Raw genomic sequence first — 18,574 nt, 5'->3', positions numbered from 1 at the left:
TTTTTGGTTGTTTTCGAAAGAAGAATGAGGGAGAGAATCTCGATCGTGCATGATGGGTGTATAAATATAATCCTTGGAGCTCACTCGATCTTTTTGTTGTGTGTCCTCACTCATGCTCATGCATACAGGGTGCGTATTTAGCTAACCACAGCATGGGAACGGGCTCGTGCTACGGTTTCGTCGTATTGGTGACCCAACAACGATGCATTCCATAGAAATGGAGGAGCAGATCGTTTGGGCTCTGTTCGCCAGACATTTCTCCAGCTCTCCTCCTCCAGAAGGTGGCGGCAGCGGTCTGCTCCTCCAATGTTGGAAGAGAGCAACATAAGAAGCGCAACAGTCAACGATGCGAGCAAGAACAACGTCGCATTGCAGGGGATGTTGGGGGCCACCCCGAAAATAGGTTCAATCCATATGCAATCCCCACCATCGATGGAGCTGATAATAAAAATTCTATGGGGTGCGAGTGTCCAGCTCTCTGGATCCTTCGAAGGCATCAAGAACTCACCCCTAACTCGGATATGTCTCTTTAATGTCGAGCTCTGGGGGTGTTTGGCCACAGAGCATGCCATGGAAGTGCATTGCTGTGAGTGAGGGTGCCCTTGGGGTGCAGTCATGGCCCGCTAAGTAGGACCATTGAAACAGGTTGAAAATCTGCTCGAAGCTGTCTAATGATTTCTGATTGTTTCATTGAATGATGCTGTTATGTGGGAGCGGTTTGCATTCACCTTTCTACCGATGGGAGCAAGTTATTTGGAGCTTAGATATGGCTTGGCTTAGATGACAGGATGCTAATGCGAAATGTGGAGGTTTTTGGAAGAATGCCACGAAGCAGTTGAGTTCTTCAGCATCCATTTGTTTAGAGACCCATGAATTGGCCACGCTTTTACTATGAGAAAGCCTGTGCAGATATTTTAAGCCATTGTAATTGTTTCAAATCATACAATGACGGAGGACCGTCCTACAAAAAAATTTTTAGTGCACTTCTATGGACGTAAATATAGAAATTAAAAATTTTTATTTTATTAGAGAATTAACAATATATTTTTATGTGAATTTTAAGGCTAGAATTTTACGAGGATTTCGATATTTTATTTTTATGCAGGCTCTTATTAAGATTTTGAATTATCTAAATAAATCCATTGTTATATAATTGAGAAGATTTCAGAATATTGGGTTGCCCTCTTTTCTGCCTTTTTCTCCTCCTTCTCTCTTTCTGTCCCGCACCATATTATCAATCCTTTCTTTTATTTTTTTTTTTGGTGAAAAAAAAGGAGGGGAGGGGGAGGGACCAGCCCACCCGCGTAGCAGCCCCATTACTGAGCCCCCCTTTCACTAGGGAATGTTCGATACAGGTCGCAGGTTTCGCGTGCCTTCCCCGACCCGTGGGCTCACCCCACTGGGTTCACCGCCTCACGTGTGGGTACGTCACCCCAGTGCCACCTTGGTACAAGTGGAAGGAAAGCATAACCGCCAACAAGCCAGCCGAGTGTGGGGCATCCGGTCCCCTAATTTAATCGACGCCCGTGCGTTTCGAACCCGGACAACTTGGGCGGAATTATCGCCCCCTTACCACCAGGCTACTACCTTGGTGGCAATCCTTTCTTTTATTCTCTGCCAACTCTTGGTTCTCTTGTGGAGTATACCGTCTCAATCATCTTTCTTATTTTCTAACTTGGAGAAATGGTCTTCTTTCCTAGGACAATAAGGTTATCATGATTTTGACGCTGCTGTTCCTGTCTCCTGATCCTTCTTTGGTGTTGGGTATATTAGAACCTTTATCATTTTCAGCTTAGAACTATGAGAGTTGTTCCGCAGGTGTACCGTAGGTGAAGGGAGGCAAATGGGATGGCCCAGAGCCTAGGATACCCAGCCCAAACAGTGTAAAAAAATTGGCCCGTTGGGTGGCCCATTTACATCCGTACTCAGGCCTCAGTCGAGGAGATTATTATGGAACTATCATGCTAGACAATAGCTTGCATATGGCAAATTCAACAAGTTTAACTGATCTAAAGATTGGAAGGCGACTGAGGTCTGCTTGCTTCCATTCTCTTCATTTTGTCATCTATTTGTTTAGTTTCTTCCCTCAAAAACTATGCTCAAGGTGAGCCTCAATGCACTTTGGTCTCTCTCTCTCTCTCTCTCTCAACATAACAAGAGGTAACTCTCCTAAATATTCCTCAACCCTATAAACCCTAGCGAAGGTGGGATTTAATCCAAGATCATTTGGTTCAACTGTCAAGAACTTTATTTGCTTAATAAGTTGGTCTCTTTTTTCTTTTGATAAACAAAGCTGCTATAACCTACATCCTCCTCAGCCTGTTTGAAAAGTCTCTGTCATGTAACAAGTGCTTTTAACCCGGGCCAACAAATCAACAGACAAAAAGCATGCAAATAGAATCATAAAAGCTTATTGTATTAATTTGAATTCTTCAAAATATACAAGTTTCAGGATTTACAAACATTTGAGGTTAGGAATTAAATAAATAACTTAACTATAGAGTTATTTAATCTTCATATAAAGTTCCTAATTAACTAATCTTTCGTGTCACACTAGCGAACCGGGTTAGCCAACATAGGCAAGGAAATGATTTGGATCACCACAACCGGCGATCACAACAAAAAAACCTAAATGATGGATAGGGAGTGAGAATCTAATTCCATGACCCCTCATGTTTGGCGCCCATTCACCATTTTGCATGAGAAACGATGCGACACAGAAATCTTCTTGGATTGCATCTGCATCCCTATATCCATTTTCCATATAGAAATTGTGATTGCCAGAATATCAATCTAAGCTCATATTTATTGTATTATAAATCAATCAATTTTGAAGATAAAACACCAACTCCTTTCTCCGTCAACAACATAAGCCGTTTGAGGCACCTCTTATTTTATCATTTTAAAAATTCTTTACTCTCTTATCTTGACGAAAATAAACCATCCATGCGTTGGGCATCAATGACCATACACCGTAGTCCCGCTGTAAAGCATGCCGACAATAACTACATGGCCACGCCAATATACCACGCATGCCAAACTTTAAATATAACTTAAATACAGCTAAGCATAGTGTTTACGTGATACAATCAATATATAAGAGCATATAATAAAGTAGGAAAAATAAGACAGAGACCGAAATAAATACTCAAGCTCAACAATATCGTATAATAAGACTATGCCAAACGTCGCCGAGTTCTGCTAATCCTACCAAACCCGGAACTCAGTCAAAAGCGGTTCAGAATCGCCCAGAACCGCCTCGCGAAGTCCCCGTGTTCTCTCCGCTCCTCCTCCTCCTCGTGCTTCACAACCCGCGGGCGCCTCTCGGCCTCCCTCATCCCGTGAGCCATCGCCGCCCTCTCCTTCCAGAACCTGCGCTCGAATTCCGTCCTCCCCGTCGGCGTCGGCTGCTTCTCGTTGGGAAATCCCCTCGGGACTCGCGGCCCCATCGTCAGGATCGACCGCATCTCGCCCGGAAAACCCCTCGGAATATTCTTGCGGCCCCTCGGGAACGCTATCATGTGGTCTCCGTAGGGGAAGCGACCGTGCCGGGGGCCATGGCAGCCGTGGCGGAGGCGGAGCAAGAAGTGGGGGCCGATCGGGCGGCGGATGGGGCGGCCGATCGGGTGGCGGAGGGAGGTGTCGACATAGTGGAATGGCTCGACGGCGGCGGAGATGGATCCGTCGGGGGATTTCTCCAGCGGGAGTACGATGGCCGTCCGATCGGTGTCCTCCAGTGGGTCCTGCTTGGAGAGGGCGGTGGTGAACGGGAAGATGTCGTCGGGGACGAAGCGGGCATGGGAGACAAGGAGGAGCGAGGATATGACGGAGAAGACGATGATGATCTTGGCCGGCGTCATGGCTTCAGACGGAGAGGATGACGTGCTTGTGTGGGGGAAGAGAGAGGTATACTTGTAGAGAGAGAGAGGGTGGTGCTCTGTCGCGGTCAATGCGGGTAGCAGGTATCGGGGTTGGGCAGGCGTGGATGGAAAGTTGGATCCCCGGTTCGCTTCGGCTTGAGCGCGGTCAAGGCCTCGTTGCTTTCCAGCGACCAACGAGCAATACTGGATGAACCAGACCGAGTCGAGCCGAATGGACGGGGATTGAGAAGCTTCGGCAATCTTGCACCAAGCCCAGATCATCCTCCAGGTAGCGCATGCTCTCTCGTCTTTAGCCACTCGCAGTCCCTGACCCTCGACGACAAGCGGTTCCGTGACAACCGCTCATCGCAACATATCAACCACCGATCCGTCCCACGTCGTAATCGGCATCGGTTCGCCTGCCTTTCCGACTATGGCGTTGCGCAGCTCGCCGAGCCGGCCCCGGTGGCAGCCGGTCGAAGAGGCCGACTATGCCTCCGCCGACACAAGCTTTCCGCGCACCGATACAATATTTATTTTATATTGCTAACCAATTATTTTCTTATTATTTATATTGTAGCGGTTTGGAGTTTTTATTGGGTTATAAAGCCCACATTCTCTTTTTTTTTTTTTTTTTTCCTCTCTTTCGAAGTTGCAGGTTGCATGGTACTTGACTATGGTTGAGATCACAAGTGGAAGGAATGAATAGATAGAGCATTACTAATACTGGTTGGGTAATTAAATTGTTAGATCAATTTTATTATTTGTTATGAATTGAGATCATTACTCTTCACACATATTGAGGTTGTGATAAATTTTTAGGTTTAGTATATTTTTTAGAGCTCTGTCCTAAGAAATGTGTAGCGTGACATATGATTGGCACATTACTGGAGACATATGGTGCCATTAAAAGTCGAGTATTGTCCAACTAGGGGTGCAAATGGGTCAGATCAGATCGAATCTTGAGTGACCCCGATCCGACACGGTTTCTCGTTCGGGTTCTAATTTTAGACCCAGACCCGACCCGTCCACAACTATAATTTTGGGCCCAACGAGTCATTCGAGTCGGATCCATATATAACCCAGACCCGACCCGAATAATTCAGGTCTGGGTCGGGTCCGGATCGGATAAGGCTGTCTGTGCTTTGGCCCTCTCCCATGGCAAAACCCCAAAAGCCACCATCCCTCCATGGATTCCACCACCAGCCCCTCCTGTTTCCACGCCCATGGCTCCCAAAAAAAGGAAAAAGAAAAAAAGAGAAGAAAATATAAAAAAGAAGAAAAAGACACTCTTATCCACCGACACAAAACCCCATTCTCAGCCTATTTCTTCTCAAACGACGACTACTGGCTCTGCCGTCGATCACCCAAGAGAAGCCCTACATAGCGGGTAGCTCAAATGAGCCTTCAACCCTTCATCGATGCACTCCGGATGGAATGGATGGCTACAACTTGGCAGCACCTTAACCTTTTCTCCCTCTATCAAGCAGCTGAGGCATATGGAGCACTGGGCTTCGTTGCTCGATGACGATCGCTGGTGCAAGTGCACCGAGAAGCTACCTATGGATAACTCCCCCATGCTAGTTGCCGTTGTCCATCGTTGGTAGTCGTAGGCCCACTTGATGTATAAGCAGAGAAGGGTGAGGAAAACTAGGACGGAGAAGGGACATACCTTGGGAGAAGGGGCGAAGCATGCCAAAGTCGCCGGACGATGAAGAGACTTGGGGGCGCGCAGAAGGAGGAGATCGATTCGGAAAGGAAGGGTCTTCTCGACTTCTCAAGTTCTAGAGTTCCTCCATCGGACAAGGGACTTGGATTCTCCCCTTTCGAAAGTGAATCGAGACTTATATCTTCTGGGCTATGGAGCTGGCTAGTGGGCTGAAAGCCTGTGGGTCAGAGGATTCACGATTTCCTTGCGAGCTATGGGTCTAAACGGGTAATCCAGGTTCAAATCGGGTCGGATTGGGTTTTTTGGTAAACAATCCAAAATTGACCAAAAAAAAGGGTCGGGTCGAGTATGGGTTGACCCAAACCTGATTCGAAAAATAGAAAAGGTCCAAATTTAGGACCCAACTCATCCTTGCGAGTCGTAAAATTTAGGTTGGATCGGGTCTACACGGGTTGGATCGGGTGGGGTCATGGGCCAACCCAACCTATTTGCAGCCTTATGTCCAACTAGTCACAAACTTTAATATAGAATAAATGAATTGATCAACGAGTTCGCTCATTGAAAAATTCTGAGAAATAGGCAAGAAGCCTTTTCTCAAAAACACATGCTTGGACGCCAAACCAGAAAAAAAATCCTCTATCATCTAATAATTGGTCAACCGACTTGATTGGCTACCCTCGTCTGGGAGCACGCCACCTCAATAGTCGGCAAATGAAGTCCCGGTTATATCCTTCGCGCCAAAGAAGGAAATACTTCCTTTGATCCCGTCGACCGTCGGATCATCCACAGTTCATATGTTTAAATTTCTCCCGCGTTCGATTCAGCGCTCCGAACTCCGTCAGTTACCCTCTCAACACATCTCAAAGCGAAATGGGATCTGACGGTTGGTGAGCGCGAAGGATACAACCGGGTCCTCGGCCCCTAAAATCCCGACGCCCATCCCGGCGCTGAAACCCTTGTCTTTTTCTCCAAGCGTTCCCCAACACCATTGCCGATAACATGGCGAAGAACATGGATTCTTGAAGGTCTTGCCACTAGCCTTTCCCCCGGACGTCCTCACCCTTAACATCCTCATCAACTGTTACTGCGAGTCGGGCCTTGGACGCCAGGTGTTCGACGAAATAAGATTCTGGTCTTACTCTCCGAATGTGATATTGCAATACTCTGATCAAGGGCTACTGCATAAAAGGCAGGGTCTTCGATGCGTTTGGCCTTCTGCGTGGCCTGACGGAGAACAGGCCGAGCCCTAATAGCAGAACCTATTCAATCTTGATTGATTTTGTTTGCAGTAATTCGATTTCAGAATTGGGCTTGCGTTTGATTTCTTAAATGCTGAGAGTTGGATTGGTTCCGAGTGTCGTTGCTTACAATTGTGTCTCAGCTGGTCTCTGCAGTGACCGGAAGATGAAGTTGGCGAAGATGCTTTACACTAGGATGGTTAACTTGGGAGTTAAGGGAAATGTGGTAACATATACTGGCTTTATAAATGGATTGTGTCAGGAGAGGCAATTAGTTGAAGCAAAATTGCTTTTCTAATGAAATATCAGAGAAGGGCTTCTCTCCAAATGTCATACTTATTGTAATAACCCAGAACCTCACCCAAAAAGGCTAGTCAGAAGGCATTTTTTGGATTTCTTAGTTTTGTATAAGTGTCCAAAATCTCCTCACCGAATAACCGATGTGGGACTAAACACATGCCCGCATGGATCCTCACACTTACAATGCTCTAATTCATGGACTATAAGAGGATGGGCAACTGGAAGAGGCCATGGGAATGATCCAAGAGATGCTCTGTCGTGGTCTCAATCCGAATGTCGTCACATACACAGGAGTCATAGGGAGACTCTGTAAAGAGGGGAGAGTAGATGAGGCATTGAGGCTTTTTGACATGATGATTCAAAAAGGGGCAGGCCCTAATGAGTTCACTTATTGTACCCTGCTAAATTGGTTATGTAAAGGAGGGCGACTTGAGGAAGCAATCGGGCTCTTTTGCCAGATGGAAGAGAGAGGATTCCGTAATAATCTTGTTGCTTATAATATTTTGATCTGTGGATTTTGCAAAATGGGTAACATGGACAAAGCAAGGAAGCTTCTCCAGGAGATTAGAAGGAAAGGAACCAAACCTGTTGTGATCACTTATTACACCTTGATGGATGGGTACTGTAAGATTGGGAACATTGAGGCTGCACAGGATTTATTATGTGATATGGAAAGGCAGGGTCTAAGACCAAATGTGGTGAGTTACAATACTTTAATATCTGGTTTTTGTAAGGTAGGTGATCTCAAGCATGTGCAAATTTGGTGGAAGAAATGGCCCATAAAGGAGTGGAGCTTGATGTTGTAAGTCATAGCATACTTTCAGATGGCATGTGTAAGGCTGGCAGCTGCCAATATACAGAGGATTTGCTGCATCATATGGTAGAGAATGAGATGGTACCCAATGTTATGATGTATTCTTGTATACTTAATGCATAATGTAAAAATATTCGCTTACAGGAAGCTAAGAGTACTATTAGAATGTTCAAAGAAAAGGGACTTCAGATAAATATAGAAATATGCAATGCTATTCTGCAGTGCTTTTTGCGCCAAAGGTGAGATTAAGGAAGCAATTAAGGTGCTCAATGAAATTATTTTGAATGGCATTGCTCCATCTACGGTTATGGTTTCTCTTTTCTTAGAGTATGTTTATAGGTTTAGCCAGCTAGATAAGCATTTAGACTTGCTGCCACTCATCTCCAATAAGGATGTTGATTGATGTTGTGATAAGTCGGCGAGTGTTTTACAATCCAAATTCTTGTAGCAGCTACCAGTTTGGAATATAACACCCAGTTGCTACGAGCACACCCACCACTTTGTGCTCTGCTGTGTCAGAAGTAATGTAGTAAAGCAGAGGTAGTATGTTGAGAATCTGATTTCTTCAGCATCCTCTAGCTGCTTCACAGTTTGCAAGATGAAAGGCCTTATTATCTCAAGAAGCAATTATATTGCCAAAGCATTATTTGCATGCCTCTCACCATCCTTCGACTAACTAGGGTAAACCATTTAGGTACCCAAGAAATGAGGAGATGCTATATTTGCTGGTCATCCAATTAAAAAAAGAACTGATGCTGTTTTGCTTGGTACGAATGCCATGCCTTACCATGAGTTTGAAATGCATTGCATGTCAATAGTTAGTTTTCAATTCTCTCAATAAGGTATGACAGCAGGACAGAAGTTTTTGTACAGTTTCTAACCATCTTTTTCGATGCATTGTCAGGTCTTGGTTAGGATTGTGGAAGAGAAACAAAGATGTTAACATGCACTTGCTGCTTATATGATTTTCGTGATGGCAGCAATTTGGTATGAGCATAACATGAATTCTATATTGGTGCTCTGGCTATTACTTCTTAGGTGTCTAGTCCCTTTAAGATCTTTCCATTACATGTGAAAGGGCTCCTGTTGTGACTGAAACAACGTTGATTACCCCTTTCTAGAGAGACTTAATAGCACAGCATAGAAAAATAAAGGAAAAATGGAGGAACTTAAAAGATTTGGATTTCCATGCAACCTTGTGTATATAAGATATACAAGAAACTTGTTAAAACTAGTCTTAAGACTTTCTGTATCAACTTATATATAGATTAGGATTCTTGGACACTAATTCTACTTTAAACAGGACCTCAAAAGAACCTTAATTTAGCCCAAGAGATCAACTAGAGTTAAAATAAGAATCCATAAGCTATTCCTGATACTAAAAAAGGAGAGATATGAAAACCCAGAGAGGAAAACTTGGCAAATCAAATAGCTTATGCAATTTAATTAAAAAGTGGAGGAAAAATATCATTTATTAAAACAACTAGTGTTCTCACAATTTTCTTCTCTGTTTGCCTATGCCTATGTGATGACCCAAAGATTGATTCATAGATTGATTTTGATGATCACAAAACCTTGAAGTATAGATACTAATGTTTATGTTGCAAGGAGAAAGATATTTATGTTGCAAGGAACATAGCAAGTTGGAAGAACACAAGAAGGCCTCTAAAAGCACTCAAGAAAAGTTGGAAGAAAGCTACAAGTTATTGGCCCAAGTCTCAAGTTCAAAAGATTCAAATTGGAGGAGCAAATTCAAGGAAAATTTAAAAGAATAGTCTTCGAGTCGACTCCTGAGGAATTCGAGTCGACTCCAATGCTTGGCGAGTCAACTCGAGAGTAGAACGAGTCGACTCCAGGGTGTAAAAGGCAGAAAAGTCAGAGAGGGATTTTCGACCCTGAGATTCGAGTCGACTCCTAAGGAATTCGAGTCGACTCCAATGGTTGCCGAGTCGACTCCAAAGAAAGCGAGAGTCGACTCTCAGTGGTACACAAGGGAAAACTCAGAGAAGCAGTTTTTGGACACTGAGATTCGAGTCGACTCCCACAAAGTCCGAGTCGACTCCAAAGACAGCGCAACCCCAAGACAGAAGACGGTATTTTCGTCTCTGAGAGGCGAGTCGACTCCAAGACAAGTCGAGTCGACTCCAAGGCAGCGCGGCTCCAAAATACAGAGGATCAGTTTTCCGACTCTGAGATTCGAGTCGACTCCCAGACAGCTCGAGTCGACTCCAAGGCAGCACTACACTAAGATGGCAGAAGACCAACTTTCGAAAACTGAGAGCCGAGTCGACTCCAAGGAAGTTCGAGTCGACTCCAAGACTGGACGAGCCAAAAGACAGAGGATCGGGAGTTCGGACTCTGGGATTCGAGTCGACTCCCAGGATAGTCGAGTCGACTCGAGTGGACAAAATTCAAATTTGGAACAGTTGCCGAGTCGACTCCGGAAAAGCTTGAGTCGACTCCCGCTACAGCCGAGTCGACTCCTGATCGCGCGAGTCGACTCCGATCCCAACGGTAATATTGTCAGGAGGTGCAGACTGGTTCCAACGGCTATATTTTTGTCTCTAACGGCTATATTCTTGTTTCCACTCCATCTAAAGCTATAAAAACAAGAAGAGAGCTAGGGGAGAACTCATGGAAGTGGGAGAGAACTTTTAGGGAAGAGATTCCAAACAGATTACAAGGGAAATCTCCCAAAAGCACAAAAGGGCCATTCAAAGTGAAATAGAGGGAAGAAGAGCATCCAAGTGAATCCCAAAGCTTCCTCTCCATCCGTGTGCTGCCTCAGTGATCCTCCACTTCGTGCCAAATCAGAAGAGGGTCAAGTAAAGAAGAAGTCGAGCTCCTTCATCTTCCAAACTCGTTTGAGGACTTCACTTTACTCTATTTGCTTATAGTGTTATATTTGCTTGTTTAAGAAGCTTTGATTTATCTTAAACTTTGTTATAATATCTTGTAACTTGATTCAATCACGGGATTGAATCAAGGGGTAAAGGTTTGTTGGTGAGCCAAAGGGAAAACCAACGGTGTAAGGTTTGTTGGTGAGCCAAAGGGAAAACCAACGGGGTTTAGGTTTGTTGGTGAGCCGAGGGTAAAACCAACGTGTAAGGGTTTGATTGTGAGCCCGGGAAAACAATCGGAGTGGTTCTAGTCGGTGAGCCTGGGAAAACCGACCGAGTTCGTTGTGCGCTCGTAAAACAACAAGTTGGGTTGTGAGCTTGTAAAACAACCGGCTGTAATCTGTAGGATTATAGTGGAATTCCCAAGAGGTCTTGGGGAGTGGATGTAGGTGCTGGGGTGCACCGAACCACTATATGTTTATTGTGTTTGTGATGCTTTTTGTCATTGTCTAACTTGCTTACTTAGATATATTGCTTGCTTAACTCGTATCTACGCATCCCTTAGTTGCAAGCATACTCAATTTACTTAATCAAGTCCCATTTAATAAATCATACTGTTGCTAAGGTTAAATTCCACTGTGCATCTATATAACTTAGCATAGTTAATCAAAAAGTCTTAGAAGTAGTTTAAAAGTTTTAAAAGACCCAATTCACCCCCTCCTCTTGGGTTGTATCTACTGGGCAACAAGTGGTATCAGAGCAGGTGCTCAAATATTATTTGTAGTCTTAACCGACTAGAGCCAAAGATCATGACAACTCAAATAGATAGTTTTCTAGGAGAAGGACAATCAATTGATACACCTCCACTGTTTAATGGTATAAACTACCCACATTGGAAAATACGCATGCGCATTTTCATTCAATCACAAAACTATTATCTATGGAAAATCATAATAAATGACCTTCACACACTCTCTCATATTAATGAGAAGGACTTAGCACAATTAAATGCTAATGCTATGAACATATTATATTGTGCTATTCAAGAAACAAAGTTTAATGAAATTTCTGCATGCTTATCTGCTAAGGAGATCTGGGATACTTTAGAAAATATTTATGATAAATCTCAGATTAGCTCTCATATGCTTCAATTATATACTAACAATGAGACTGCAGAAAAGGGTGATGAATCTCCCTCAGTCGAGTCGACTCCAAGAAGCTCAGAGTCGACTCCCAAGTTAGTCGAGTCGACTCCAATAAGGTCCGAGTCGACTCCGAGGCAAATCAGCTTCCTAAAGACAAAGAAGAAGAGGAAGCAAGAAGAAAGGAAGAAAGAGGTAAAGCGCAAGAAAGCCTTGACCAAGAGAAAGTCAGACAAGGAATTGAAAGTTAGGAGCAACAATGAACTACAAGAGGTAACTAACTTATGTCTTATGGTACAAGAAGATAAAGTAGAATCTGAATCTAATCTTACACCAAATGACTTTCATGAAAAATATTCTTATGATGAACTTTTAAATGCTTTTCATGATTTGTATAGTGAATGTAGAAAATTAGCTAGGAAAAATAAAAATCTTAAAAAGCTAAATTTGGAAATTTCAAAAGAAAGAAATTCTATTACTGAAATACAAGACAAACTAAATTCTGAAAATAAAAGTTTAAGGTCATTTTCAGAAGAATTGATTCAGAAAAATCATAGCTTAATTAAAGAAAATCAAAACTTAAGTAAAGAAATTAATCAATTAAAATCTTTTATTAACAAATTCACCGTAAGTTCAGAACGATTAAAAATGATGTTTGAAAGCCAATATGTTGCTTGTGATAAATCAAAACTTGGCTTGATTCCTTTACTTAACAATAAATCTCTAGAGAAAAAGGTTATCAATTCATCAAGCAAACCATTAAATAAGATAAGTTATTTCAAAAATGAAAAGGATGGGAATAACAACTTTACCTATCGTTCTAGTATAATTAAATCAAATGGTAAAGTTATTACTATTAAACAGATATGGGTTCCAAAAGGAACCATATGTCCTAACTCTCAAGGACTCAAGCAAGCTTGGGTACCCAAAATGAGAAAATGAGGATGTACACATAGGTGTACCAAGATACCCATGGAACAAAAGAAACTTAAAATATACTTATGAAAAGTTATTAACAAAAATCAGTAATCCTTGCATCTCATCATTATTTTTGCTTAGTATTTGATATGAATTGCTAATAGTGATCAATTTTGTGATATAGAAAATACTTTTGGAAATATGATCAAATCACTTCATAGTGTACTTTACTCACTATTGGATAAGTTGCAAAATGATTAATTTATTAAGAATAATTCTATGAATTCTCTATATGCTTGATTGAGAGTTTTTATCCATGGCATTATTGTTTATTGATCATAGATATGATAATGTGTACTTGGTATGTTTTTAAATATATGCACTATGAATACCAAGATTAAAGAAACCATCTTTAGCATACAAAATCAACTCATGCTAGTATATACTTAATCTCAAAAGACCTTGCCATTGGCTTACTTAAATTATCTTCTTAAAGGTCAAAGTTTTGCTATGCATGCTAACTAAGGAAACAACCAAAAATCATTTCTAAATCTAAAGATGTTGTTTCCATCTCTAAGTTTTCAAAAGCTTACATTGGATTTGTTCTTGGAAAATAAACTTGAAAATATTTTCTGTATTTGCTGAATCTTGTAAAAGTGTTTCAAATGATAAAGGTTTCCTAACTGTGAAGATAAAGAGTATCATGGCACAGTGTTGAAAACCAAAATCCTGATAAAGTTTATGCAGAAATTAACTATTTCAGCACCAAGGACATCTTAAGTAAAATAGGGGTAATAGAATTCTTGAAGAAATGAAAAAGACAACTGTGTATGATAGTCATCTACTTAAATGATTTTTAAAAAGCTATCATCACTGCTTGTCATACATATGATTTCTATTAGATCTATTTTTGATGAAAACTCCTTTTGATCTTCTGAAAAATGGAAAATGAACCATTGCATATCTTTCATATTTTTCAGTCGTACATGTTATGCTTGATATGTTCTTATGAAAAATAATGCCAAATCTGATAGAGATATGTCTATCCTTGGATATCATTCATCAAGCAATGTATATAGAATATTCAATGAAAAGTTTTTAGGTGCAAAAATATCAAGGTATCTTATTCTTTATGAGACTACTGATTTATTATCAAAATACTAAAATTAAATTATGTATGTATATGGTTAATCTCTTACATATAACAATCTGAAAAACTTGTTAACAATTAGAACCAAATTGGATTTTTCAGATATGCTCTTAATGAAGGAAAAAGTGATGACTATTAAAAGACTAAATCAAGAAAAGATAAGATAGATCTTGATAAGATTCTTGCATGATTAAAAGTAAAGATCACCATTATCATTTGCTTGCTTTATGAGCTTTATATTATATCAAATGAGTGTATAAGGACTCCTATGTGTTTACTAAAGAAGATATATGTTAAATTACCACCATACTTGAAAACACTCATTACAAATATGATAAAGCAATATATGATTTGAAACAAGCATCAAAAGCACGATATAAAAGCTTAAGCAACCTCTTTGATATAAGGTAATAGTGATAATTCTTTGCATCAAAAAATGTGTGATATCTTACTTGCTTAAAGTATACATTAATGACATCATTTCTGGTTCTACTAATAAAGAGTTATATGAAGATTTTACTAAGCTCATGCAAAGTGAGTTTGAAATATGTATAATGAACGAGTTAACATTTTCTTTCTCAAACTCCAAATTAAGACAAACAAGAAAGGGGATCTTCATTGACCAAAGTTAGTCCACAAGAAAACACTTATAGAAGATTGGCATGAAGAGGGTATATCTATGATCCCATCTTGAAGAATTTGAAAAGAATGAGCAAAGTAGGTCTATTGTTTTAAAGTTGTATTGAAGCATGATAGAATAATTATTTTATCATACAGCTAGTAGACCAGATTATATGCTCATTATGTGCACTTGTGCAAACCTTCAATCTAAGTTTAATGAATCATAGTTTATTGATAACAAATAAATCATAATATGAATTTTGATAGAAACAACTGTTTAAGATAAGTTGATTAAAACTTAGCTAGCATGTCTTATTAATAATTATCTTAAGCAAATAAAATCTAAACTAAATCGTTTTTGAGAAATTGATTTGACCTTGATAAAACTTCCTATTGCCTCACATACTTGTCCTTGAACCATCTTGGTTAATGAAACTATCTCTTTAGTTCAAGTGATATGTGCTTGCTTATATTTAGGCAATCTCTTGCGTAAAGTGACTCAATATTCAACTAGTGTCATATCTTATATTGAGTCATCTAGTTAAAAAAAATATGTTGGATGAATGTTTTGTATCTTGAAGAAACCAATGACTTTCTTTCAAGAAAGAAAAGGAGTTTGTTAATAATGCAGGATCCTTGAGCAAGAAAATGAGAGATCTCAACTTGAAGGATATCTCCATGTAAGATACAATAAACATTCACTTGCAAACAAGAGAGAGGACCTTCTTCAGCCAAAGGTTCATACATAAGAAATCTAGTAGGTATTTGACTGAAGAATGCAGAATGGATTGGTAATTCTAGATACTTCTTGAGCAAAGTCAACAACTTAAGTCTTATTATGGCATGATTAAGTTCTTTAATTATTAACTTTTGATATCATGGCTCTATACATATTGATTGACTTATGCTCTTAGAAATTGTTTCATGGTTTGCCTAAACTAAATGATTTCTTTGCCTATATCATAACCATGAAATACACAAGTTTATGCTTAAAATTTTGATTTAAAATAACTTGTAAGAAATTATGAATCATTGAGCACAATGAAAATGTTGTTTGCATGATATACATCTATATGATACATAAGATTATTTCTTTATTCTGCTCTTTCATGTAAATTACTTGAGAATAACAAAAAGAGAGAGAGATAAAGAAAAGAAAATGAATATTATTCAAGAGGTGTAGAATCTAAGCAAAGGCAAATACTCCAATCTTAAGGAAAAGTAAAACAAGCATAATATATTTGGCACATTTGGAAGGGATAAAATCCATAATTAATTACACTTAAACAGGGAGAATTCGAAGCAAACATTTTAATCCCTCTATATTGCTCATCATAGGGATGGTGCCAATGGGGAGGCTAGTGGTAGTACCCGGCACTATTTGACCCAACTATTCGGTGTAGGGCATATTAGGGACGGCACAAGAGGGAGGCTAGTGGTAGTACCTCGTGCCCCTTCCCAACTCCACCGGATAGGGAGCAAATAGAATATAAAGCATAAGAAAGTTAAAAATGAAAGACAAAGTTAATAAAAGTATATAAGAAGAATCAAGTCAATTTTTTAAACACTTGAAAACATACTTTAAGGATGAACTCAGTGCAAGATTATATATAAATAGGGGGAGTTTATTTGAAAAGAATTGATTTTGATCCTTGACATTCTTGTACTTAGTATTTTAATGCATGACTTAACACATGGTATATTTTGCATATGGTATGATGTCTTGATTTATTGATTCTCAATGTTTTGTAATGCTTCATCCTTGGACAATTTGTTTGAATGTTTGAATTGCTACATAACATCTTTTGTTTGGTTCTATTGAAAAGAAATTTCAGATTTGTCATTCATAATCATCTCTAAAATCTGAAAGTCGAATAAAATTGTAGAAAGGAGAAGAGAAGAACATCTCTATTTAGGAAAAATAAATTGATATTGATCTATCTTTCTACTTGCCTAACTTTGATACATAATGTCCTAATACTTGTTAAAATATCCTTTATTTTGTATCGAAACTCAAAATTAAACACAAAGATTCTGAAAGTGCTTTAATGTTATTGAAATATGTATTTTTCAATCGTAACAATTTAAGATGAGCTACATTGTGAAAGATACATATCTCATATTATGACTTAGAAAGCTTCTATTGAAAATTCTATGTAATTCAGAATCCGATTTTGTATAAAAGGTTAAACTCCATATGATTACTAAATAAAATGTTAATGTAAGAAAAACAGAATTTATTTTGATTGCTCCGATACGCATCCGAAACATATCATTTCTTACCTTCAAAGTATACTAATTTTGATTCAAATGATGTGTCTTACGATGATCTTGATTGCAAGTAAATATTTTTAAAATATATGACTTTATTTTGATATTAAAAAGATTTATTATGCTTCATGTATCCATTGCAGATAAACTATAATTAAGAAATTGAGTTCTATAAATAGATATACTTCAATGATCATCTATATGTTTTTCTCTCCTATATTATTAAAGACTTCCATCAATAGAGTGAATGATCTTAAAACTAGAAATATTTCAGTTCACTCAAATGACTCTAAAAGAAAGAAAATGTAAATGCTTTTGAAAGAAATTGAGCTTCAAATGAATCATTTTCTGATTAATATTTCTATACATTTTCTCTAAGATTAAGAGAAAGCATAACTTGTTCGTAAAGGATTAGAAAGAGTAATTACTACAAATTTTGGAATAATACTAGATTACTCTACATTCTCGATATTACAGAATTTCAGTGTTATTCACGTTTATCACTAAAATCTGAAATTCAACAATTTAAAATGATTAAAGAAGAATGCATCTTTTGAGGGGGAGCTTTAGATATTCAGTATCCTATCCCAAAGACACTTTATTTTGATGCATACTTTGAATTTTATGGATTGATTTTGATGAACCTCCTTATATTGCAAGACATGCTTTAATCACCTTGAGATGAGTTCTATAAAGGTTGTCTTATCTCAAACCTTGAGTCTTATGAAAATAAGCTGAAACTTATAGAAAATATATTTTTGAGATTGACAATTTTGTTGAACATTATCTTAGGATTCTAAACTCTTAAATGGAATGATCAATTGAGGGGGAGAAAGAAAATTTCAGAAGGAGAGGTCTTATGGAACTTAATTACATGAATCTATAGGAGAGGGAAAGAATACTAAATGAAAAGTGATCCTAATACTCTCCAATATGTATCATCTGAAATTTAAATCTGAAAATCTTTATGATACACCTTGAGGCGTGTTATTTGGTTAGTATATCTTATGCATCACTCATGAACCAAATTACAAATCTTGAGAGCCTCTAACTTAATGAAAAAGGGGGAGAATAACGTGTAATTGACTTGAACTTTAGAACTTAAATTGTGTGCCAATTCATATTGTTATGTATCAAATTGTGCTTACTTTCTACAGAGATAAAAGAAAGTCTCTAAAGAAATCATGTTGCATGATTTCATATTTTGGTGTTTGTGCCCCAATGATCTTATTATCATTAAAGAACTTTGAAGTTATTAAGACTTAATGATCCAACATGATGATGTGTCTTTTACATATATAGGTTTTGACCTGTTACTCTGAAAATTAATTAAATTGCTCTCCTGTTGATAAAACACTTAATAGATTGGGCAAAAGATCTTAAATGAACAAGCTTTCATACTTATTATTGAAGAGATGTTAGACTTCCATTCGTGCTTTTCATTGAATATCATTTGTGGTACTTCTTGAATTAACCTAAGAGAGATTCCACCCACACTTGATTAGAAAACTATCTGTGGTATCAAATTAGAAAACTTCTTGAAATCACATTCAATGTGTTCTGCTCTGAAATTATCTTAATTGGCTCTGATCTGTGCTCACTAATCTGATTCCAATATTATTGCCTTGAGTTATATGATTCATATTCTTGCAATAATTCAACATTCAAATCAGAGTACAATAAGGAAAAGAAATATTTGTGCTTAATGTTTCCCTATTTTTTTTTTTTTTTTTGATGTTGTCAAAAAGGGG

General features: G+C 38.8%; 1 protein-coding gene and 2 pseudogenes across 1 annotated transcript; 2 read left to right on the top strand and 1 right to left on the bottom strand.

The window, feature by feature from the left end:
- Positions 1-2,788: 2,788 nt before the first annotated feature.
- Positions 2,789-4,362, bottom strand: LOC149753549 (uncharacterized). The gene has a single exon (XM_089930901.1). It carries the CDS (start codon positions 4,140-4,142, stop codon positions 3,228-3,230), a length of 915 nt encoding a protein of 304 aa, XP_089787027.1. The 5' UTR covers positions 4,143-4,362; the 3' UTR covers positions 2,789-3,227.
- A 2,037-nt stretch (positions 4,363-6,399) lies between these two features.
- On the top strand, positions 6,400-7,276 carry LOC103703042 (uncharacterized; annotated as a pseudogene).
- On the top strand, positions 7,232-8,666 carry LOC149753548 (uncharacterized; annotated as a pseudogene).
- Positions 8,667-18,574: the final 9,908 nt, after the last annotated feature.

The sequence above is a fragment of the Phoenix dactylifera genome, chromosome 5 (genome assembly GCF_051530095.1).
Source record: "Phoenix dactylifera cultivar Ajwa chromosome 5, Ajwa_hap1_PhDact_Kaust_v1.1, whole genome shotgun sequence".
Taxonomy (NCBI): Eukaryota; Viridiplantae; Streptophyta; class Magnoliopsida; order Arecales; family Arecaceae; genus Phoenix; species Phoenix dactylifera.
This window is presented reverse-complemented; position numbering and strand designations above follow the sequence as displayed.

Coding starts and splice junctions, on each gene's coding strand:
- LOC149753549 (XM_089930901.1), bottom strand. CDS start 4,142: ATGATCTGGGCTTGGTGCAAGATTGCCGAAGCTTCTCAATCCCCGTCC.